Consider the following 19,107-nt stretch of genomic DNA (forward strand, 5'->3'; position numbering starts at 1 on the left):
TTTTTTAGACAAACATTTTTTAATAAAAGAAAGTAAAATCTACCCTTTAAACTTTCCTTGGGGATTAAAATTTATTTTTTAATGTCTTATTGTTCAGCTTTAAATTGTGTTCATATTTTTGATCAGTTAAGTTAATGATTCCAATTAAAGCAGTATAATTCGAAACTAAAAATTTATTTCTTATCTATATGAAAAGTGTTATACATTTTGAACTCAGTGATACTTAGGAATCTTAGTTACTAGATAACTTGACATACTATTTTTCTAATTGTTATTCATTGGAGCCACACATATTTGACCCCCTCTGTAGCCATCAATACCATATTCAATGAAAAAAAAAATCCACAATAAAACCACATATCCCAAATTCTTTGAAAATTGTGTGAATTAATTAATTTGCAAATGAGAAAACACCTTTTCTCATTTGTAGGATTTCACTAGCATTTTTCACATTTCTGCCCCCTGGTGGTAGCTTTCATCTTGTCACCTTTGCAATGCTTTAGTCTTTCTTGAAAAAATGTTCTATTACTAGTAAAGATGAGTATGTAATATGAGTATTTTAATGTTGAGAAGGTATTTTTTCCTGTTTACCATAGTGTTTCCTCTTTTCAGCAGTGCCAGTGTTGCTGAATTTGGTCTCATAAAATGGAACTATTTACTTTCCTCACTTGAGTAAAACTTTTACTTTTCTCATAGTAAGTTTTTAGTATACTTTAAAAAAATAATGTCAAATTTTGGGAGTAGATTAAAGATATTCCTGGCTATAAAAACCCTAAAATATTGAGAAAATAATTTTGTTGTTTTTTATTATTTTTCAATAATGAAATTTTAAAAATTCATTATTTTGTTGTTCACTGAATCTCTGAACATATAGCAATGACCAGTTATTTTGCTACCGCCTGGATTTGCAAATAGTACTATGTGTTTGAAATTCTGTGTTTCTTTTCCCAGTAGAAAGTATAAGAGTGTTAGTCCAGTTTTAAAATGAATATATGTATTAAGCAACTCAGGAGCTAAAATATTAGCTTGATACCATTCTAATATTAAGAATTTTAGAAGTAAGAAAAAATTAGGAAAAGTTAAGTAATTTGTGTAAGGCATTGATTCAAAGAAATAACCACTTTATCATTTTCAAAAGATAAAATGAAATTAAGGCTGACTATGCTATTCATATTTTCCAATCATTCAGCAGTAATAACCTCTAGGCCATCTGCTTTTTGTGAAATTTAACATGTGTAAAATTATGTTGCAGGTTATAATGTTGTTGTAAAGATTCCCGCAGGAGCAACAAACATTGACATTCTTCAGCACAGCTATTCTGGAAAACCAGAAGATGACAATTATCTTGGTAAACATTTCCAGTAAACAGCAGCCAATATGTGGTTCATATGCAATTTCATAGAGATCTGTGGTTGATGTAAATCCCTAGAACGCAACCAGAAAGACTCCCTTGAGCAATGTCAGTTCATACTGACTCCCTTTACATATGTTCTTCCTAAGCAAAATGTATTCTTTACAAAACACGTCCTTTTAAAAATGAATGAAATTCTGAAAAATAAATTTGTTTTTAGTCTTTTCCCGTAAGAGAATTTGAGAAAACCAAAGGTTAATATTCAATTAGTTGCATATGTATTTGGAATAGAAATATCTTCAATCTTCTTTATCTAATATTAATTATAGAACTCCTTGAGGTTAAATGTGTGAGTGTTTGTTTGTTTTGTTTTTGTTTCATTTTTTAAGACGGACACAGAACCTCACTCTGTTGTCCAGGCTAGAATCCTGTGGTATCAGCCTAGTTCACAGTTACTCCAAACTCCTGGGTTCAAGAAATGCTCCTGATGCCTTCTCCCAAGTAGCTTGGGACTACAGGCGCCCTCCACCATACTCAGTTAATTTTTTTATTTTTAGTGGAGATGTGGTCTCACTCTTACTCAGGCTGATGTCAAACTCCTGAGCTCAACCAATCCACCTGCCTTGGCCTAGTGCTAAGATTACAGGTGTGAGCACTGTTTTAAATCGTTTTCTTAAATGTTTTTTTTACCATGTAGAAAAAGTATTTAAATGAAATTTTAAAAATATCTCTTGTATACAAAAAAGATAGAAAAAGAACTGTGGTTTTTACATTGTTAGATATTAGTAAATGTAGTCACAGTATATAGTCTCTCAGTTATTTCTAGAGTATAGACTTAATTTATATTATTTATTTTTAAATATTAGATTTCAGAATCAAAGAATTTCATTAAGGCACAAACATGAAAAGAATGTTTTACAAACCTTTTTCTTCTAAGAAGTATCTTAATGTTGACTTAAGCTGAAGTAGGTGATATTGAGAAAGTATTTACTTTATGTTAATAAGATATGTAGATATCGACCCACATACTTAATGTGTATTAACTGGTGATCTGAATCTATAATGAAGGGCTTTCCTCAGGAATCCCATTTGGCACTATAGAATCAAATGTAAAGGGACAGGTGCTTAAGGTGTACAGGGTTTCCTTGTGGGGGAATGAAAATGTTTTGGAACTAAGTAGAAGTGGTGTTTGTACAACATTGTGACTATACTGAAAGCCACTGAATTGTCCATTTAAAATGGTTAATTTTATGTGACATCAATTTTACCCAAATACAAAGTATGAAATATTTCCCAAAGAAAATCAAATGTAGGGGGGGCACCTGTGGCTCAAGGAGTACCGTGCCAGCCCCATACACCGGAAGTGGTGGGTTCAAACGTGGCCCTGACCAAAAACTGGAAAAAAAAAAAATCAAATGTAAATATTTTGATTTTTTTATATTAGTTAACATTCCTTTTGCTAAAAATGTTATCTAGTTACATATACGTAGATATCTGCTACCATATTGTACATAAATAATTTAATAGATTTCTGTTACTTTCTAAATGTAGACATATCTTTCTGGGACTGGGCCAGAAGTTTTGCTGGAATATCAAAACAAATGTTTTTAGAAAAACATTTATTGTTTCACTGAGAAGCGAGCAAAAAAGTACTTAATGAATGTGGGGGTTTTCTTAGTGTAATATGTTGATTATTATATTCCTCCTGAAAACTGAAAGTAAATACCACGGCACTTGATACTTAATACACTTTTAAGCCTGTAACCCAGTATTCTAGGAGGCTGAGACCAGAGGATAGCCTGAACCCAGAAGTTTGAGACAAGCCTGGGTCACCTCAACATGGTGAGATGACATCTCTACAAAAAATGAATAAGCTGGGCCTGTTGGCACATTCCTGTAGTTTCAGCTACATAGAGGGCTGAGGTGGGAGGATTGCTTGAGGCTGGGAATTTAAGGCTGTAATGAGCTGTGGTCATGCCACTGCACCCCAGCAGCCTAGGCAATAGGGTGAGATCCTGTCTCTTAAATAAAAAACAAAACGATAAGTATTTTTTATACTCTTGGCTAATTTTACTATTTCATAAGTAATATTTTATTCTTTCACAGCATTGTCTGACACTCAAGGGAATTTTCTTTTGAATGGTCATTTTGTTGTGAGTATGTCAAAAAAAGAAATCAATGTACAAGGAGCTATTTTTGAATACAGTGGTTCAAACAACTCAATTGAAAGAATTAATAGTACTGATCGACTAGAGGAAGAGCTTATTTTGCAGGTGAGTTCTCAGTCGTTACTAGTAAAACTTAACCTCAATCATTGACAAGTAAACTACTAGCTAAGTATTTAACACTCATTATTGACACTAAAGGTGATGTCTTAATAATTTACCTTTTATGAATTAATTGTATGTTCTTTTGTATTTTCATGTAGGTGTTGTGTGTGGGTAATTTGTACAACCCCGATGTACATTATTCCTTCAGTGTCCCTGTAGATGAGAGGGATGACCATTTCACCTGGGATCCATATGGACCGTGGCAAGACTGTACCAAAATGTGTCAAGGTACAGTGGTATTTATTAAATAAGAGGCAGAAGTTTGACTGGATGGGTGGTGTCATTTTGGGTACTTTTGGGTCTGGATGTCAACGTCCACCCCACTGTCCAGGCATTTCCACACAGTCAAGGTTTCTCATCTCATTTCCCTTTCTGCTTTTCTCCTTACTGGATCTTTCTGCTTCTAATACGTAACAGCCCCATTTAATGCTACCCTTGTCCATATTCTCCATTATTGCTGCTTTCCTCTCCTTTCACATTCTCATTCTTTCTTTGATAGCCACAGTAAGTTTCTCTAACTCACGTCCTGCTTCTCGGTGAGATTTCTGCCCTTTTGTTCACTCATCTCCATCCTCTCTTTTTCAACAGCCTATCTCCCTCTCTCAGTGTTGAAATAGCTAATGTTCCTTCATACTTTTATTTCTCTTCCCTGAGCATGAGAAAATATATTTGTACTATACTGATGGCAAAAAACCAGAGGGAGTAGAGTGGGGGCTGGAAAAGCAGGGAGCTTGACAGTGGAGAAGGAAAGTGTAAAGACCAGAGCCTATGCAATCTGCAACTGTGGGGACTTGATCATGTGACACTATGTTCAATGCAGTGCCCATTTATGAAGGAACACTTTGTTTCAGATTCTTACTAAGAGCCCAATTCTGCATTCAAGTTTTAAAGTACAGTAGCAGATGAATGAGTTGGTGTCTTAATTTAGAATGGCAGATGCCATGCTCCAGAGCAGACCATAATAAAAGTTGGAGGGAGCAGTTTGGGAGGAGATTGAAGCTGAAGGTGATGGAGTGTGTATAGAATGGAAGGAGTTGTCATTGGAAATAGAGAAAAGGTGTGGGAATGAGGGGAGCCGTGGGTTGGAGGAGAGGAAGCTCAGGACAGTTTGGAGAAGGGTTTGTGAGAGAAAGCGACTGGCCGGAGGCAGTGAGTCTGAAAGAGTGCCGGAGAAGCGGTGGTGTCCCATTCAGGAAAAGGCCCAGCACTATCCAGAGTTACCACTTGGGGAATACATTCAGATGCAAGGCCAACTGGGATAAACGCTGCAGGGAAAACACAAAGAGCTTTGGTCACATAGAAGAAGGAAGAATTCGTTTTGACAGAAAGGTCCTGGCTATACTTTACAGAAGATAATTGGAGTTTGAGGAGCTGGGGCCAGCATTTTAGCATTGAGTGGATAAGCTCACCTGTGGGCATGGATATGGGGGGCCAGGAGGACAAATTCAAGCAACAGCAGGATGAAGGAACAGTCTAAAATGCAGTGAGCACACCAATTAAAGAATAACAGGCTTCAGAATGGAAGTTTGGACAAACACGGTGAGAGATGGCGTGGGAATCCAGATCAGGCGAGGTTTCTTGTGCAGGGGTGTGCCGGGGAACATGTGTTCTCTCAGGTTCGTTTGTTTCTGTGTGCTAAAAGGACAAAAACTCCTTGTCAGGACTATACATTTTGTCTCTAATATTTTCAAGTGTGTTATTTTATATTTCAATTTCAGTTTTTTTCACCTTACTTTTTGCTGCCATGGCCCTCTTTTCTCTTGCTGTGATTTGTATGTAGTCCTTTTTAAGTTTGCTGTACAACTGTCCTCTTATCCGGGGAAATCTCTGTGGTTCTGCGTTGATTTCCCTGTTTCCTAAAACCTATAAATTCTACTTTTTAATTTTCTTCCCTGGTTGGGTAGAACATATCCCTCAGTACTTTCCTGAGAAAAGAAGTAGTTTTCTGAAACCTTTCATACCTACAAATAGCATTATTCTATTCTCATGCTTGATTGAGAGACTGATATAAATTCTAAAATAGATTATTTTTCTTTACCATTTTGAAAGGTTTGCTTTCTAATTTCCTGTGCTTTTCCATTCTGGAAGTTTTTATGGATCTTCTCTTTAATTCTAGTTGTGTGAATATCAGGACAATTGTCTCTTAATTTGATTTTTAAAATCTATTTTTCTAATCCCTTGTGAGTTGGACAAGTCATTATGGAGTAATTGGGTCATTAAGCCGCCTTTTCGTATGTCATTGGGGAAAAGCATCAAATGTCACTGTCATTGGACCTTTTTCTCTTATCTTCTGAGGATCTTGAGGGGGCTGCAGTACAACAGAAGTTAGCTTGAAGCTGGAGGGAGATGGCCAGCCCAGTGAGCTGGGACATCATCCTTCAGTATGGAGAACTTGACTTAATCACCTTCTTTTGATGCAGTGTATCTTCACGTGCCCTCAGCTATGTCTTGTGCCCTCGAGTTCACCTGTAGTAGAGTTATGCTGTCCAGTATGGCAGCCACTAGCCACATGTGGTTAGTCCATTGCAATGTGTAGTATGTGTGAAATATATACTGTATTTTAAAGACAGTATGAAAAAGGAATATGAAATATATTAATAATTTTATAATGATATGTTGAAATGACCATATTTTTGGATATTTGGGGTTAACTATAAATGTTATTAAAATCAATTTTACCTTTTTCTCTTTACTTTTAATGTGACTACTAGAGAATGTGAAATTACATATGTTGCTTACATTGTTTTCATTGGACTGTGCCGCTCCCAGATAGAATGGTAGTGGTCTAACTGCTCTTTATAGATACTTTTCAATCAGTTCTTCATTTTTTAAAGCCTACCCCTCACACGTTCACCACTTATGAAGAACCTACTGTTTTCCATTTCTGGGCTTTTCTTAGATTCTGTGGCATGAATAGTTTTTTCCTTCTTTTCTTCTCCACTTTTCTGGCTTATATTTCATCTTCCTTGGCTCTGTTAAATAGTTATCTCTGTCTATTTTTCACATTCACAATTTCCTTTTCTTATCTTTTTAGTTTTTTTTTTTTTTGTTCTTTTAGGTTTATGCCTTTTCAAAATTTCTTATCTTTATTTCAAAGGATACTTAGGAAGGAGTAGAGATAACATATTGTAGTAGAACTTCTGAAAGTTGGCCACCCAAGGGACTGTAACAAACTTGCCAACATACAGAGGTGGTCAACACGAGGAAGGGGCCTACTGCACTGATGTATATATATATGTGGTACATGTCCGGTCTATGAAAATTAGGTCAACTTGAGGAGATGGTCAACATGGAGGTTCTACTGTATGCTCATGTTTAGTTACCTGGAAGTACAGAGTTGAACTTTGATAATATGGAAATTTGATCATGTCACTACTAACTGCTTAAACTTTTCACTATCTCCTCATTGCAGAAAGTATTTAAAGTTCAAACTATTCTGGCCCATTGTGAACTCCTCTCTTAGTGTGCTTTAGCTGTGGTTATGCTGCGTGCAAACCATAGCCAAATCTCAGTGGCTTAGGGCAACAAAGGTTTATTTCTTATTCATACATTTTGGTTGCTGATTGACTATGGCTTTATTCCAACTTGGGATTTACCTCCAAGTCGGGTTTTTTTTTTCTTTTTTTAAGTTATAGACTGTATTTTATAGAGAAATTTTAGGTTTATTGAAAAATTGAAGTGAAAGTATGAAGAGATTCCTCCTTCCATCCCCATATCCCCCCCTTCCCTTATCACTAACATCTTGCATTAGTGTGGCCCATTTGTGCAAAGGATAAGCCAATTTTGGTGCATTATTAACTAAATCCATAGTTTACATTAGTATTTACTCTTTATGCTGTAAATTCTATAAGTTTTGATAAATATATAATGAGATGTATCCACCAGTGTGTCCCAATTCATGGGACTTTCACTGCTCTTCACCCATTAATCCTGCCCTCCTTCTTTTATAACCCATGACAATCACTGATCTTTCTTTTTTCTTTTTTTTGAGACAGAGTCTCACTATGTTGCCCTCAGTAGAGTACTGTGGCATCACAGCTCACAGCAACCTCAAACTCTTGGGCTCAAGTCATTCTCTTGTCTTAGCCTCCCTTATAGCTGGAACTATAGGTGCCCGCCACACACCAGGCTATCTTTTGTTGTTGTTTTTTAGTTTAGCAGGCTCAGGCTGGGGTTTGAACCCACCAGCCCTAATGCATGTGGCCCATGCCCTAACCGCCAAGCTAAGGGTGCCTTGCTCACTGATCTTTCTCTTGTTTGTCTATGTTTTTTTCATTCATGATTCCAGGCTGAAAGATAGCCCTGTCTGGAAGATGCTGTTCTGGAGGCACAGGGAAAAGGGAAACCATTGGTTTGGTTTGGAATAGGTCATGTCCCATTATAGTCAGTTGGTGTAAGCTTGAGACCAATGAACAGAGAAGATTTCTTCTACCACAGGAATTTATGTAACATGAGAGCAAGTACATATGTGCAATTTACTTATGGGAGTGAACACAGAAATAATGGGTAACAGTATAGTGTTCTATATAGATAGCATCAGTGCTGTCCCTAGCTACTCAGTTCTTACCAACAGTCCCTCTTTGAGATATAATGAATTAATTTCTGCTCCATACCTGTCCCATCTTGCTTATATCTCTTCACAAAGTGCACTCCTCAATCATTCAAGGTGCAGCTTACTTATTAGCAGAATTAAATAATTATGGAATATCTAGTTATGTGAATTTTCCTTTCATTTTTAATTTTCATTTGACTTTGGCCAAGGTCTTCATAGAAGAAAAATTACCTGCATACAGAAGAGTGATCGAATGGTTGTGTCTGATCAAAGGTGTGACCACTTGCCACTTCCATTGTTTCTTACTGAAAGGTGCAATACAGACTGTGAACTAAGGTAAAAGAGAAATGATGTATAATGTAACCAGATTAAAACTGATAAGTGAGCCCTGATTAAAATATCTAGCACAGTATCAGACACAGAGCAGATGTGTAACTAACATTCCTTGTCTGCCCTTGCCATTATAAAATTTTAGACTCATTAATTAAGGGTGAAACTCACTACACACTTGTTATTAATTGTTCTTTGTAGTGTGTGCACAGTACCCAGATTTAACATTTGGTATAGAAAATGGAAGCCATTTTTTCTATAAAATAAATACAGGTAAATTCTAATCTGAAAATCGATAGAGTAAAGAGTTAAAACAATAAATTTTGTAGCATGATTCTGTAATGCTCATGGAATTCATGAACTAATAAACTTCTGAAGCTTGAAGGGTGGAGAATAAATAGATTTATTTCTCTAATATCTTGTCAGGATTTTTTCCATTAAACTTGAAGGAAATTTATCTAGATCATAACAAGGATGTTTGCACTTCTAACCTAAATTTCTTATCCTTGGAGGGTGTTTTGGTTGTGATTGGTCTTGGAGTGACACAAAGCATGATAACCCCGTATTCCAAATATTTCTTTGTATTATAGCAGGTGGCACTTAACATTTAGGGATTGTCAGAACCTCTTTCACTAGCAAGGATGAGAATTTCTGTGTACTTATGATATTGTTTGAGAACATAGCACAGAAGCACCCCCCGTGGTAGAACTGCCTGTGTAAGTTCTGCACAGCAAAATCCTTGAGATGCTAAATAAATCCTGTGAATTCTATGCTTTGTTAGCCTGTTGTACTCATATTGTCTGATAGACTCCCCTTGGGACAATTTGGCTAAAAATAGCATTTTATCCTAACAGAAAATATGTTTTCCCTGGAATCTTATCTAAATATAGATTACATAAATGGATGAGAAAGCATTATATGTTTTACAAAAACTAGTTTACCAACTTATAAAGGCTTTGTCTTTATTGATGTAGTCAGTTCTCACATATTTCCTCTTCATAAATCAGACTACTACGGAGGGGTTACACAGGGGGAGGCTGCCTGATGGTAGTCAAGTATATTCAGTTATAGTTTTATGTTTTTTTCCTTGCTTATTTTTTATTTTCTTATTTTTATTTCTTTGCTTTTTTGTTGTTGTTGTTGTTGAGACAGAGTCCCATCCTATACCCTAAGCAGAGTGCAATGTCGTCATAGCTCACTGCAACCTCAGACTTGAGCTGTGGGCATCCTACTGCCTCAGCCTCCGGAAGCTGTTGGGATTATAGGCACTCACTGCAGCACCTGGCTGTTTGTTTTTTTTTTTTTTTAATAATGAATCGGGGTCTCACTCTCACTCAGGCAAGTCTTGAACTCCTGAGCTCAAGCTATTCTCCCTCCTCAGCCTCCCACAGTGCTGGAATTATAGGCACGAGACACCAAATCTTCCACTATGTAATTGGGTAATCTTGGTCTAAACTAGCTGTTTTCAAGGGTTTAGGGGAAAAATTTGAAGTTCTTTAGACATACCTTCAAGGCCACCTCCACATGCCATGGTCAGTACATGAGTACTGCCCCCTGTCCCCAACTTTAACAGACTGGCTTCATTTTTATGGTAGCTTGTCCATCAATTCTTAGAATTTTTAAATTTGAATCATATGGATGAGTTTCTCTACTTTTTAATTGTATTGCTGTATCTTCTAAGTGTAATAACAATTTTTTCTTCTAGGTGGCACATCATTGGCAAAAGCGAATGCTCATCCCATTGTGGTCCAGGGTATCGGTCCTTGGATGTCCAGTGCATGAAGTATTCCACTCACAAAGGACACACCATCCCAGTAGACGGCCACTATTGTGCAGACCAACTTAAACCTCCTACCCGAGAACCATGCCATGGTGACTGTGTGTTAACAAGATGGCATTATTCAGAATGGTCCCAGGTACGATAAAACTATTGTTTAAGGAATGTTGCCCCTTTTTTCTAATTAGATATTTGTTACTCTAAGGTATATTTTTGTTAAAAATCTGACTTTTCCCCATTAGTTACCCCTTTTTTATTTTCAATCAGTGCTCCAGGAGTTGCGGAGGAGGAGAAAGGTCTCGAGAATCTTACTGTATAAATAATTTTGGCCACCATCTTGCTGACAGAGAATGCCAAGAACTTTCCCAATTGACAGTAGAAAATTGCAACGAGTTTTCCTGTCCAAGTTGGGCTACTAGTGAGTGGAGTGAGGTAACATTAAACACAGGAGGCTTAGAACTATAAAAATATCATATGAGAAAAGCCTTGCAGTCGAACTTCATAAGATTCGAAAATATGGGTGGCGCCTGTGGCTCAGTCGGTAAGGCGCCGGCCCCATATACCCGAGGGTGGTGGGTTCAAGCCCGGCCCCGGCTGAACTGCAGCCAAAAAATAGCCGGGCGCTGTGGCGGGCACCTGTAGTCCCAGCTACTTGGGAGGCTGAGGCAAGAGAATCGCTTAAGCCCAGGAGTTGGAGGTTGCTATGAGCTGTGTGAGGCCACGGCACTCTACTGAGGGCCATGAAGTGAGACTCTGTCTCTACAAAAAAAAAAAAAAAAGATTCGAAAATATTTGAATTTATTTTATCATTTTGTAAATAACTTTATTATCAAGGCAATCAAAAATTTACAAAATAGTTCATCCTTAAACTATTTACAGTATCTGGCTAACAATAACAGTAACTGTTGTTTAATCCTATAACCATTTTCATAAGGAAGTGTCCCTGCCTACAGGAGCCTTATATATATATTTTTTATTCTAAGGTTAGTTTTATACCTTTGTTTCCAGGAATAGGTGGATGTTTCAGAGGGACTTGGACAGCAGAAGTTAGGAGATAGTGTGATTTTATTTAGTAATTATCTCTGGAGCAATGAAAGAAAATGCACTTGGGATTGCTCTTCCAACTGTATTTTAATATGCAAATTGATCATTGTCATTTGTTTTGACAATCACTGCAAATAAATAGTGATCGGGTCATCTTCTTACAGTGTCTCGTTACATGTGGAAAAGGAACAGAGCAGCGGCAAGTATGGTGTCAGCTGAATGAGGATCACTTGAGTGACGGCTTCTGTAATCCAAGCACTGAACCTGAATCTCTGCGGCCATGTGAGCTCCATCCATGTGCTTCCTGGCAAGTAGGACCATGGGGTTCTGTGAGTATATGATATAGGGATTTTTCTAACTGGATCCATGTTTACAGAATGGCACAGAAGTTGTGATGTATTCATGCCTCCTTTTGTGGATGCAATGAAATTTGGGTTGGTTTATTAGAAAGATACTGCTGGACATAAGAGCCATGTCTGGGCCTCTCTGCCATCTCATTCCCCTGACCTGCACTGGCAAAGCTGGGGCGGGCCTGGGCTGTGTCTGCCAATGTGTGGTATGTGTTTCACGAGTGTTAATCCCTGAAGGAGTCATTGTATATTTTCTGGCACTACTAAATTTTCACCCTGTGACCCTTTTTTTCTCATTTGCTCAAGGATTCCTCATGCTTCCCTACAGAGTGTGACAACTTGGGGGAGCAACAGAGTATTTGACAACTGTTTGAGCTGTGGAAACATGCCCCTTTTTGTTAATAAGGCATAACTGTAACCAAGGAAATTTAATCTATTCTTTAGCCAACACTGACATTTCTGTTTAAGAATGAGTGCAAGAAAAAAGGAAATGTGAAAATTACCATGTATAGTGAATCCTTTAAAAGTTCTCTCTGTAACAGCTCAAAACTGATCTGGGGCCAAAATTGAAACCATGTAAGCATACCATAAAACAAAGAAAGAAAGATACCCCTGAAGTGTGAACCTTTATCTGCAAAATGTTGACAGTATTGCTAATTTTGTTGTAGTAAATACAGGGTGGCTATAAGTTTGTGTGCAATTTTAAATTGCACAGCATTTAAGTTTCACACAAACTTTATGGCCAACCTGTATTTCAGCTTTTCTTTTGAACTTATTTTTATTAACCAACATGCTACAGATTGCTGCTCTTATCAGCTTTGTTTAAAATATACATGTTTTCATGTTCTGTGTTTAGATTGACATCTTCACTGTATTTAGAGTAGGCATTGTTTAGAAGTTTTGCCAAACAGGCAGCTAGGAATCTGCAGAGTGAGCCTGGTCAGGCTGGAGGAAGGCAGGTACCCCACCATTCTGGGGGGCTTGCCACAGTGGATAGGAAACGTTCTTTCATCTTTTCTTTATTATACACTCTTCCTTCTTTTATCTCTTTGAAATTTACTTGGAATATTTAATGACATGTATACACCACGTAGAGATCGAAAAGTGTGAGTGTTTAGTTTTCCTAAATCATATTGATTCTGCCTCTACAATATCAGGCTTCTATTGATGTTTTTACATGATAACTTTTTAGGCCACAATGATAATTACACAATTGTGTTAATGTCAATATTTTATTGACATCTACCTAATACATTTGAAACAATGTGCATATTGATTGAATTTATTTATTTAAAATCGTGAATCTTATAAAAAGGACTAGCAATAAGATCTACTGGAATTATGTTAGTACTCGTTAAAAATATGAAATTTTATGTAATTTTTGAAAAAATGTTTTTCTAATATCTATTTGTGTTTTTTCAGTGCACAGCCACCTGTGGACATGGACATCAGATACGTGCTGTTCAATGTGTCAGTGAGCTTCTCAGCGTAGTGTTAGATGACACCACGTGCCATGGAGCCAGTCGCCCGAGGGACAGGCAGGCAAGGGAAACTTCTTGGGTTAGACACAAAAAGCTTTCTGAGATAGAAAGATTTTTGATATGTTACAGGAATGTCTTTCTGTATTTTTTCCCACTTAAACTTACATGCCTTTAAAAACATGTCATGTGTAGGGGGATTTATTGTTGTTGGTTTTGCCAGCATCGTAAATGAACTATTTTACTCTTTAGCTGTATTTCCATTTTTTGAAATGAAGATGACTTATATCAGTTATTATGCATAACATGAACTTCTAAAGTATATAGTGCTTTTTGAGATAGAGGTCTGCATACATTCAGAATGTTTCAGCTGAGCAATATTTTTAAAGAACTACAGACAGCCTGTAGTTTCCTTTTTAACCATCAGACAGCCTGACCCAAATGTTAGGATTCCGAGTCATTACCTGTTCTTGGCACTGGACCCTACTGTAGTTTGTGCTTTTGAAAAATAAAAACCTCCAAGCACTGTGGCTTACATCTGTAATCCTAACACTCTGGGAGGCTGAGGTGGGTGAATTGCTTGAGCTCAGGAGATTAAGACCAGCCTGAGCAAGAGCAACACCCCCTACCTACTAAAAATAGAAAAACTAGTCAGATGTAGTGGCACAGGCGTGTAGTCCCAGCTACTTTCAAGGCTGAGGCAAAAGGATTGCTTGAACTCCAGGAGTTTGAGGTTGCTGTGAGCTATGATGACACCTCAGCACTCTTCCCAGGGCAATAGAGTGAGAGACTCAGTCTGAATAAAAAAGAAAAAAGCAAAGAAAGAAAAAGAAAAACCTTTAGATCACCTTTTTGTAATTTAGTTCAATTTGTAAATTGTTCTTGAATTAGACATAGGGCAGAAGAAAGGAAGTATTGGATTAAATATAAATCAGAGTGACGGAGTAATGTTTAGAGATTCATTTTTCTTTGGAACAGGACTGTGTCGTTACACCTTGTCCAGTTGTTTCTGAAATTGGGGCCACTTCATTACCAGCTGTTCCCACAGGAAAGATAGCACAATGGCGACATGGTTCTTGGACTCCGGTGAGTAAATTTCTTTAAGAGATATGGTGCTTCCATTATAGAGGCTTTTGACAAAACAGAATGGCTGCTGAAGATTTGAAAATTAGTGTCTGCATTTATTCTCAGGTGTCTTAATGATACTGGAGGAGCATAGGATTTAGAAGCAGGAATTGATGGCTGAATCCTTCTCCGACTTTCAAGAGCTCTGTGTCTCTGGACAAGAAATTTAAATTTTCTGAGTCTATTTTTCTATGAAATTTAAATAATAATAATACACTGTCACAGGTTATTATGAGAGGATGTGATATTAGGCTTTTATCAGCTTTTATTTAAACTACAGACATTGTCACGGTGTTATTCTAAACTGAAAGCTTTAATGTATGTGGGGTATAGTCTTGTTGGGAATATATACCTGTAATTTTCTAAATATTTTAATTTTGGAATCATATCTCCCCTAATACTTAGGTCTTTCAAAGTTATTTTTTTATGGTATCTTCTTTGCCGAATCAAAATTGTATTTAATTACTTCTTAAGATTCTCTTACCTAAAATGTTTTCAGTATCTTTAATTTTAGCAAATTACTAAGCATTTGAATCATTATATTCATATATAATTCAAACTATTATATGTTGTATGTGAAATTTGTAACCTAAACGGATTGGGGTCTTCACTACCTGACCTTTATTTGGCTCAGAAGTGATGCCAGGTGATATTATTTGTAGTTTAAATATTCTCAAGAAATATAATGCTTCAGAAATGTAGCAACTATATTAAGGAACATGCGCCAGGTACGATGTGGCACCTCAGTATAATCTGATTTTTTTTTAAGTGCTCTGTGTCTTGTGGAAGTGGTAGTCAAGCCCGCTACGTAAGCTGTCGTGATGCTCAGGATGGAATAGCGGATGAATCATATTGTACCCACTCACCCCGACCTGCTGAAATATCTCCCTGTTTCAGCCCCTGTGGAGAGTGGCAAACAGGAAATTGGTCACCTGTAAGTATCCTTATGAGAATAAAGGGAAATAAAAAATTTAAATGTAATATTTGATATGTAATATACTGTTAATGCAGTAGATTACATTGTATATGTTGGCTCAATTTTTGATCAGTGTTCAGCTTCCTGTGGACGTGGAAAAACAACTCGGCAAGTTTTTTGCATCAACTACCATCAGCCTATTGATGAGAATTACTGCGACCCTGGAGTGCGCCCTCTGCTAGAAGAGGAATGTAACTTGGCAGAATGCCTGCCCACATACAGCCACTTCCCCAGTTCCTCTGAGGAGCCAAGCCATTTCCCAGGCAGGAATTTTCCATTAACTCACAAACCTAAAGATAATCAAAATCAGGGGGTCCATTCGTCAGCCAGAGGAAACCAATGGAGAACAGGACCTTGGGGATCAGTAAGCCATCTTTATCGAGTTATATTAATTCTATAATTTTGTTTTATAGCATCCTTTCTTTTTATTGTAGAGAGAGAGTCTCACTTTATGGCCCTTGGTAGAGTGCCGTGGCCTCACAAAGCTCACAGCAACCTCCAACTCCTGGGCTTAAGCGATTTTCTTGCCTCAGCCTCCCAAGTAGCTGGGACTACAGGCGCCCGCCACAAGGCCCGGCTATTTTTTGGTTGCAGTTTGGCCGGGGTCAGGTTTGAACCCGCCACCCTCGGTATATGGGGCCGGCGCCTTACCGACTGAGCCACAGGCGCCGCCCTATAACATCCTTTCAACAGATATGTATATGGTGATGTCAAATACTTTAAATGCTAAAGATAAATAGTTTAAATCTTAAAACAATTAAGCATTTTTGATGCAGATTACAAATCTGCAGAGTTCTTATTAAATTATACACTAATGTGATGTTATGATTCCAGAAGAATGCACTTTAAAACACTCCTAGTTAGAGTTCGTTATAATGAAAACAATAGAAAATCCTGCAAGAGGTAAGACTATACATTTTTATAAAAAATTGCCCCAAGACACAAAATTATTACGATGGCAATTTAATAAGCTGGTGTAAAACCATAATAAATTATGAAAGGTATAATTGTACTTTGTATTTTATGTAGATTAATGTTACAAAAGAAAGAGAAACACCAATGTCAAAATTAAGTAATTTAACGCTGAATTATCCTTTTTGTTCTTTCCTAGTAAGACCTTAAAACATTAATTTCTTTTTACTTAAAGAGAAAATTATTTTCTAATGAAAGCTTAAAAGCCTCATCTTTTCATCAATGAATTCTAATGAAGCCCCTGGTAAAACACAAGTGGATTTTTTTGACAGATTTTCTTGATTCAAATTATGATTGCAGTGAGGAGAATTTGATGTGGGGTGTGATTTTTCCCCACGCGAATTCATGACGTTGAATGTGCAAGTTGTGTTTTTTGTTTTGTTTTGTTTCTCCTTGTCAGTGCTCTAGCAGCTGTGCTGGAGGTCTTCAGCGCAGGGTGGTGGTCTGCCAGGATGAACACGGGCGCAGTGCCAGTCACTGTGACGCAGCCTCCAGGCCCCCAGAGTCCAGGCACTGTGATTCAGGACCTTGTCCACGGTGGAACTTCGGAAGCTGGGGAGAAGTAAGTCAAAATGTGGCCTAAGCTTGTGAGATGATTCCATCTCTGAGGATAAAAAGGAAAGCAGTTTATAGTGTGGGATACGACACAAAGATTTTTTTAACTGAGTGATTAAAACCATGTTCTTTTAATAGATGTTAGGGTTTAAATCACTCCTTCATGATAAAAAATGGGCGTATTGTTCCATAATTTTTAATAGGACCTAATAAGCTAGTCAAATGTTTGTTACTACTAAGATCTTTCTAAAATGAGTTTATTATTCTTTTAACTATTTAAAAAATTAGGTTGATATAAAAATAGAAAGCTAGGTTGAAATATAAAGCCTGTTCTCTCATATATATATATATATATATTTTGGGTGGGGCACATAATAAACACGTTGCAGCAGGGAAAAAAACGTGTTTTTTGTTTTGTTTTGTTTCTCCTTCTCACTGACTGTGAGAATAGTAAAACCTCCTCTGTTTTACTATTTACATTTGTATATCATTCATTGGGTGACCAGGGAGTTGTCAATTACGCTTTTTTCATGCATTGGCCCTCTAGGCAATGGAAATAAAAAAGCTAATTTTTAAAACAGTCGTTTTCAATACTAATCCTCCTCATAATTTGGAATGGGAAAAAATAGAAACAAAAATTTATATTATCTTTGGATGAATGAAAGGAATCACCTAATTTAATCAATCATATTTATTTTTAGCATATTATTTCTCCTCAGAGAGAGATTGGAAATCATTATTTAAAGGTACATTCTGACTGAGCACTAGTAAATATCAAGTACATTTTTAAAATACACTTTTACTGTTTTCCAAAATTAAAGTAACTTTTCTATTTTCGAGTTTATGTGTGTTCATTTTGAAAATTGAAATCACATGAAAAGTTAGAGAGAGATAACTTTTAGAGTTTCTGCCTGACTTTTGTTCTGTGTGAGTTTTAGAAATGAGTTTGCATTATACATGAACGTGTTGCTTTGATACCTGCAATTTTTATATAGTATATATTGAGCATCTTTTTGTGTTTATAAAGTTAAACCCAGTTATTAACTTTTACTGCTACATAGTCCTCTATTGATGTATACCACACTTCATGCAATTAATGCTTGTTACTTAGGCGAATCAGTTTTGCTTCTGGCTTACCCTGCCACCAGTATCTTATAGACACTTGATAGTTGTTCAAATATTTCATGATACTAATTCCAGAAGTCTTGTCAGTTTTTTTTTTAATTGTAGAATTAAAACTTTGATTTATTATTTTACCCAGGGAGAAATGCTGAGAATTATGAAGGAATGATAAACTTTAATAGTCTTGGATTTTCCTATTTTTTTTTGTTTTTAGTGTACACAAACATGTGGAGGAGGAATAAAATCAAGATTTGTAATTTGTCAGTTTCCCAATGGCCAGATGTCACAAGAGCACAACTGTGAGGTGTTAAACAAGCCACCTAGTGTAGTGCAGTGCCAAGTGCACGCGTGTCCTGATGGTGCAGCATGGCATCGGGGACCGTGGAAATCGGTACGATAGTATTCTTATCTTTTTTGTTTTGTTTTGTGCCTTTTATTTTAATTTTCTTTCTTTACCAATTGTGGAATGCAGATACTTTATCCTTTCTGATTTTTTCAAAAAATAAGATCATTAACCATCTTGGCTTGTGTTATTAAATTTGATAGTGTTAAAGAGGAATCCATTTGATTGCAACTCCTGTAATATATATAATTTTATATGTATTTATTTTTTACATGTGAATTTTGAACCATAGCACTATTCTGATGGAAATATTTTTCTCTGTTACATCGTTGGCTTGCTTTCAATTCATCAGATATATTTTACTATTTACATTTGTACATACTGTTAACACTGTGCTTGTAACAATGGCAAATTCAGGCTGTGTCTTGTTTGAGCATTTATGTGGCTTCTGTCTGTCGATGTCCAATAACTGATCCAAAAACCAAATAACATTTTTTAAAACTTTTTTTTGTCATTGTTAAACTTAATTTGCTTGGAAATGTGAAAATACTATATTAAAGTAAACATAGAGACTTTTACTTACATAAAGTAAGTTGAATGTAGTCTGTTACATACATCATGGAAAGTATGATTTATGTAATAATTTATATGAGTATGTATTTCTTCCACTGTGTGGAGTTACTGTAGGTTGGGAATGTTTTAATTTTCTGGGTTTTTTTTAGACCTATAGACAAAACTTAAAGTTTTGCTTATGAATGGTTCTCTAGTATTCTTCAAACATCCAGTATTTGAGGAATAATAA

The 19,107-nt window shown here is 36.5% G+C and overlaps 1 protein-coding gene across 1 annotated transcript in view; it reads left to right on the forward strand.

Annotated features, from left to right (window-relative positions):
• The window catches only part of ADAMTS20 (ADAM metallopeptidase with thrombospondin type 1 motif 20), a 165,841-nt gene that overhangs the window by 72,758 nt on the left and 73,976 nt on the right, over nucleotides 1-19,107 (forward strand). The window contains exons 16-28 of the mRNA XM_053556101.1: nucleotides 1,253-1,348; nucleotides 3,458-3,624; nucleotides 3,780-3,909; nucleotides 8,443-8,569; nucleotides 10,269-10,479; nucleotides 10,608-10,772; nucleotides 11,549-11,713; nucleotides 13,157-13,276; nucleotides 14,191-14,298; nucleotides 15,107-15,271; nucleotides 15,387-15,677; nucleotides 16,686-16,847; nucleotides 18,177-18,353. Of these exons, the coding sequence (XP_053412076.1) occupies nucleotides 1,253-1,348; nucleotides 3,458-3,624; nucleotides 3,780-3,909; nucleotides 8,443-8,569; nucleotides 10,269-10,479; nucleotides 10,608-10,772; nucleotides 11,549-11,713; nucleotides 13,157-13,276; nucleotides 14,191-14,298; nucleotides 15,107-15,271; nucleotides 15,387-15,677; nucleotides 16,686-16,847; nucleotides 18,177-18,353 (2,084 nt within the window). The remainder of the gene's footprint in view (nucleotides 1-1,252; nucleotides 1,349-3,457; nucleotides 3,625-3,779; nucleotides 3,910-8,442; nucleotides 8,570-10,268; nucleotides 10,480-10,607; nucleotides 10,773-11,548; nucleotides 11,714-13,156; nucleotides 13,277-14,190; nucleotides 14,299-15,106; nucleotides 15,272-15,386; nucleotides 15,678-16,685; nucleotides 16,848-18,176; nucleotides 18,354-19,107) is intronic.

The sequence above is a fragment of the Nycticebus coucang genome, chromosome 12, assembly GCF_027406575.1.
Source record: "Nycticebus coucang isolate mNycCou1 chromosome 12, mNycCou1.pri, whole genome shotgun sequence".
Taxonomy (NCBI): Eukaryota; Metazoa; Chordata; class Mammalia; order Primates; family Lorisidae; genus Nycticebus; species Nycticebus coucang.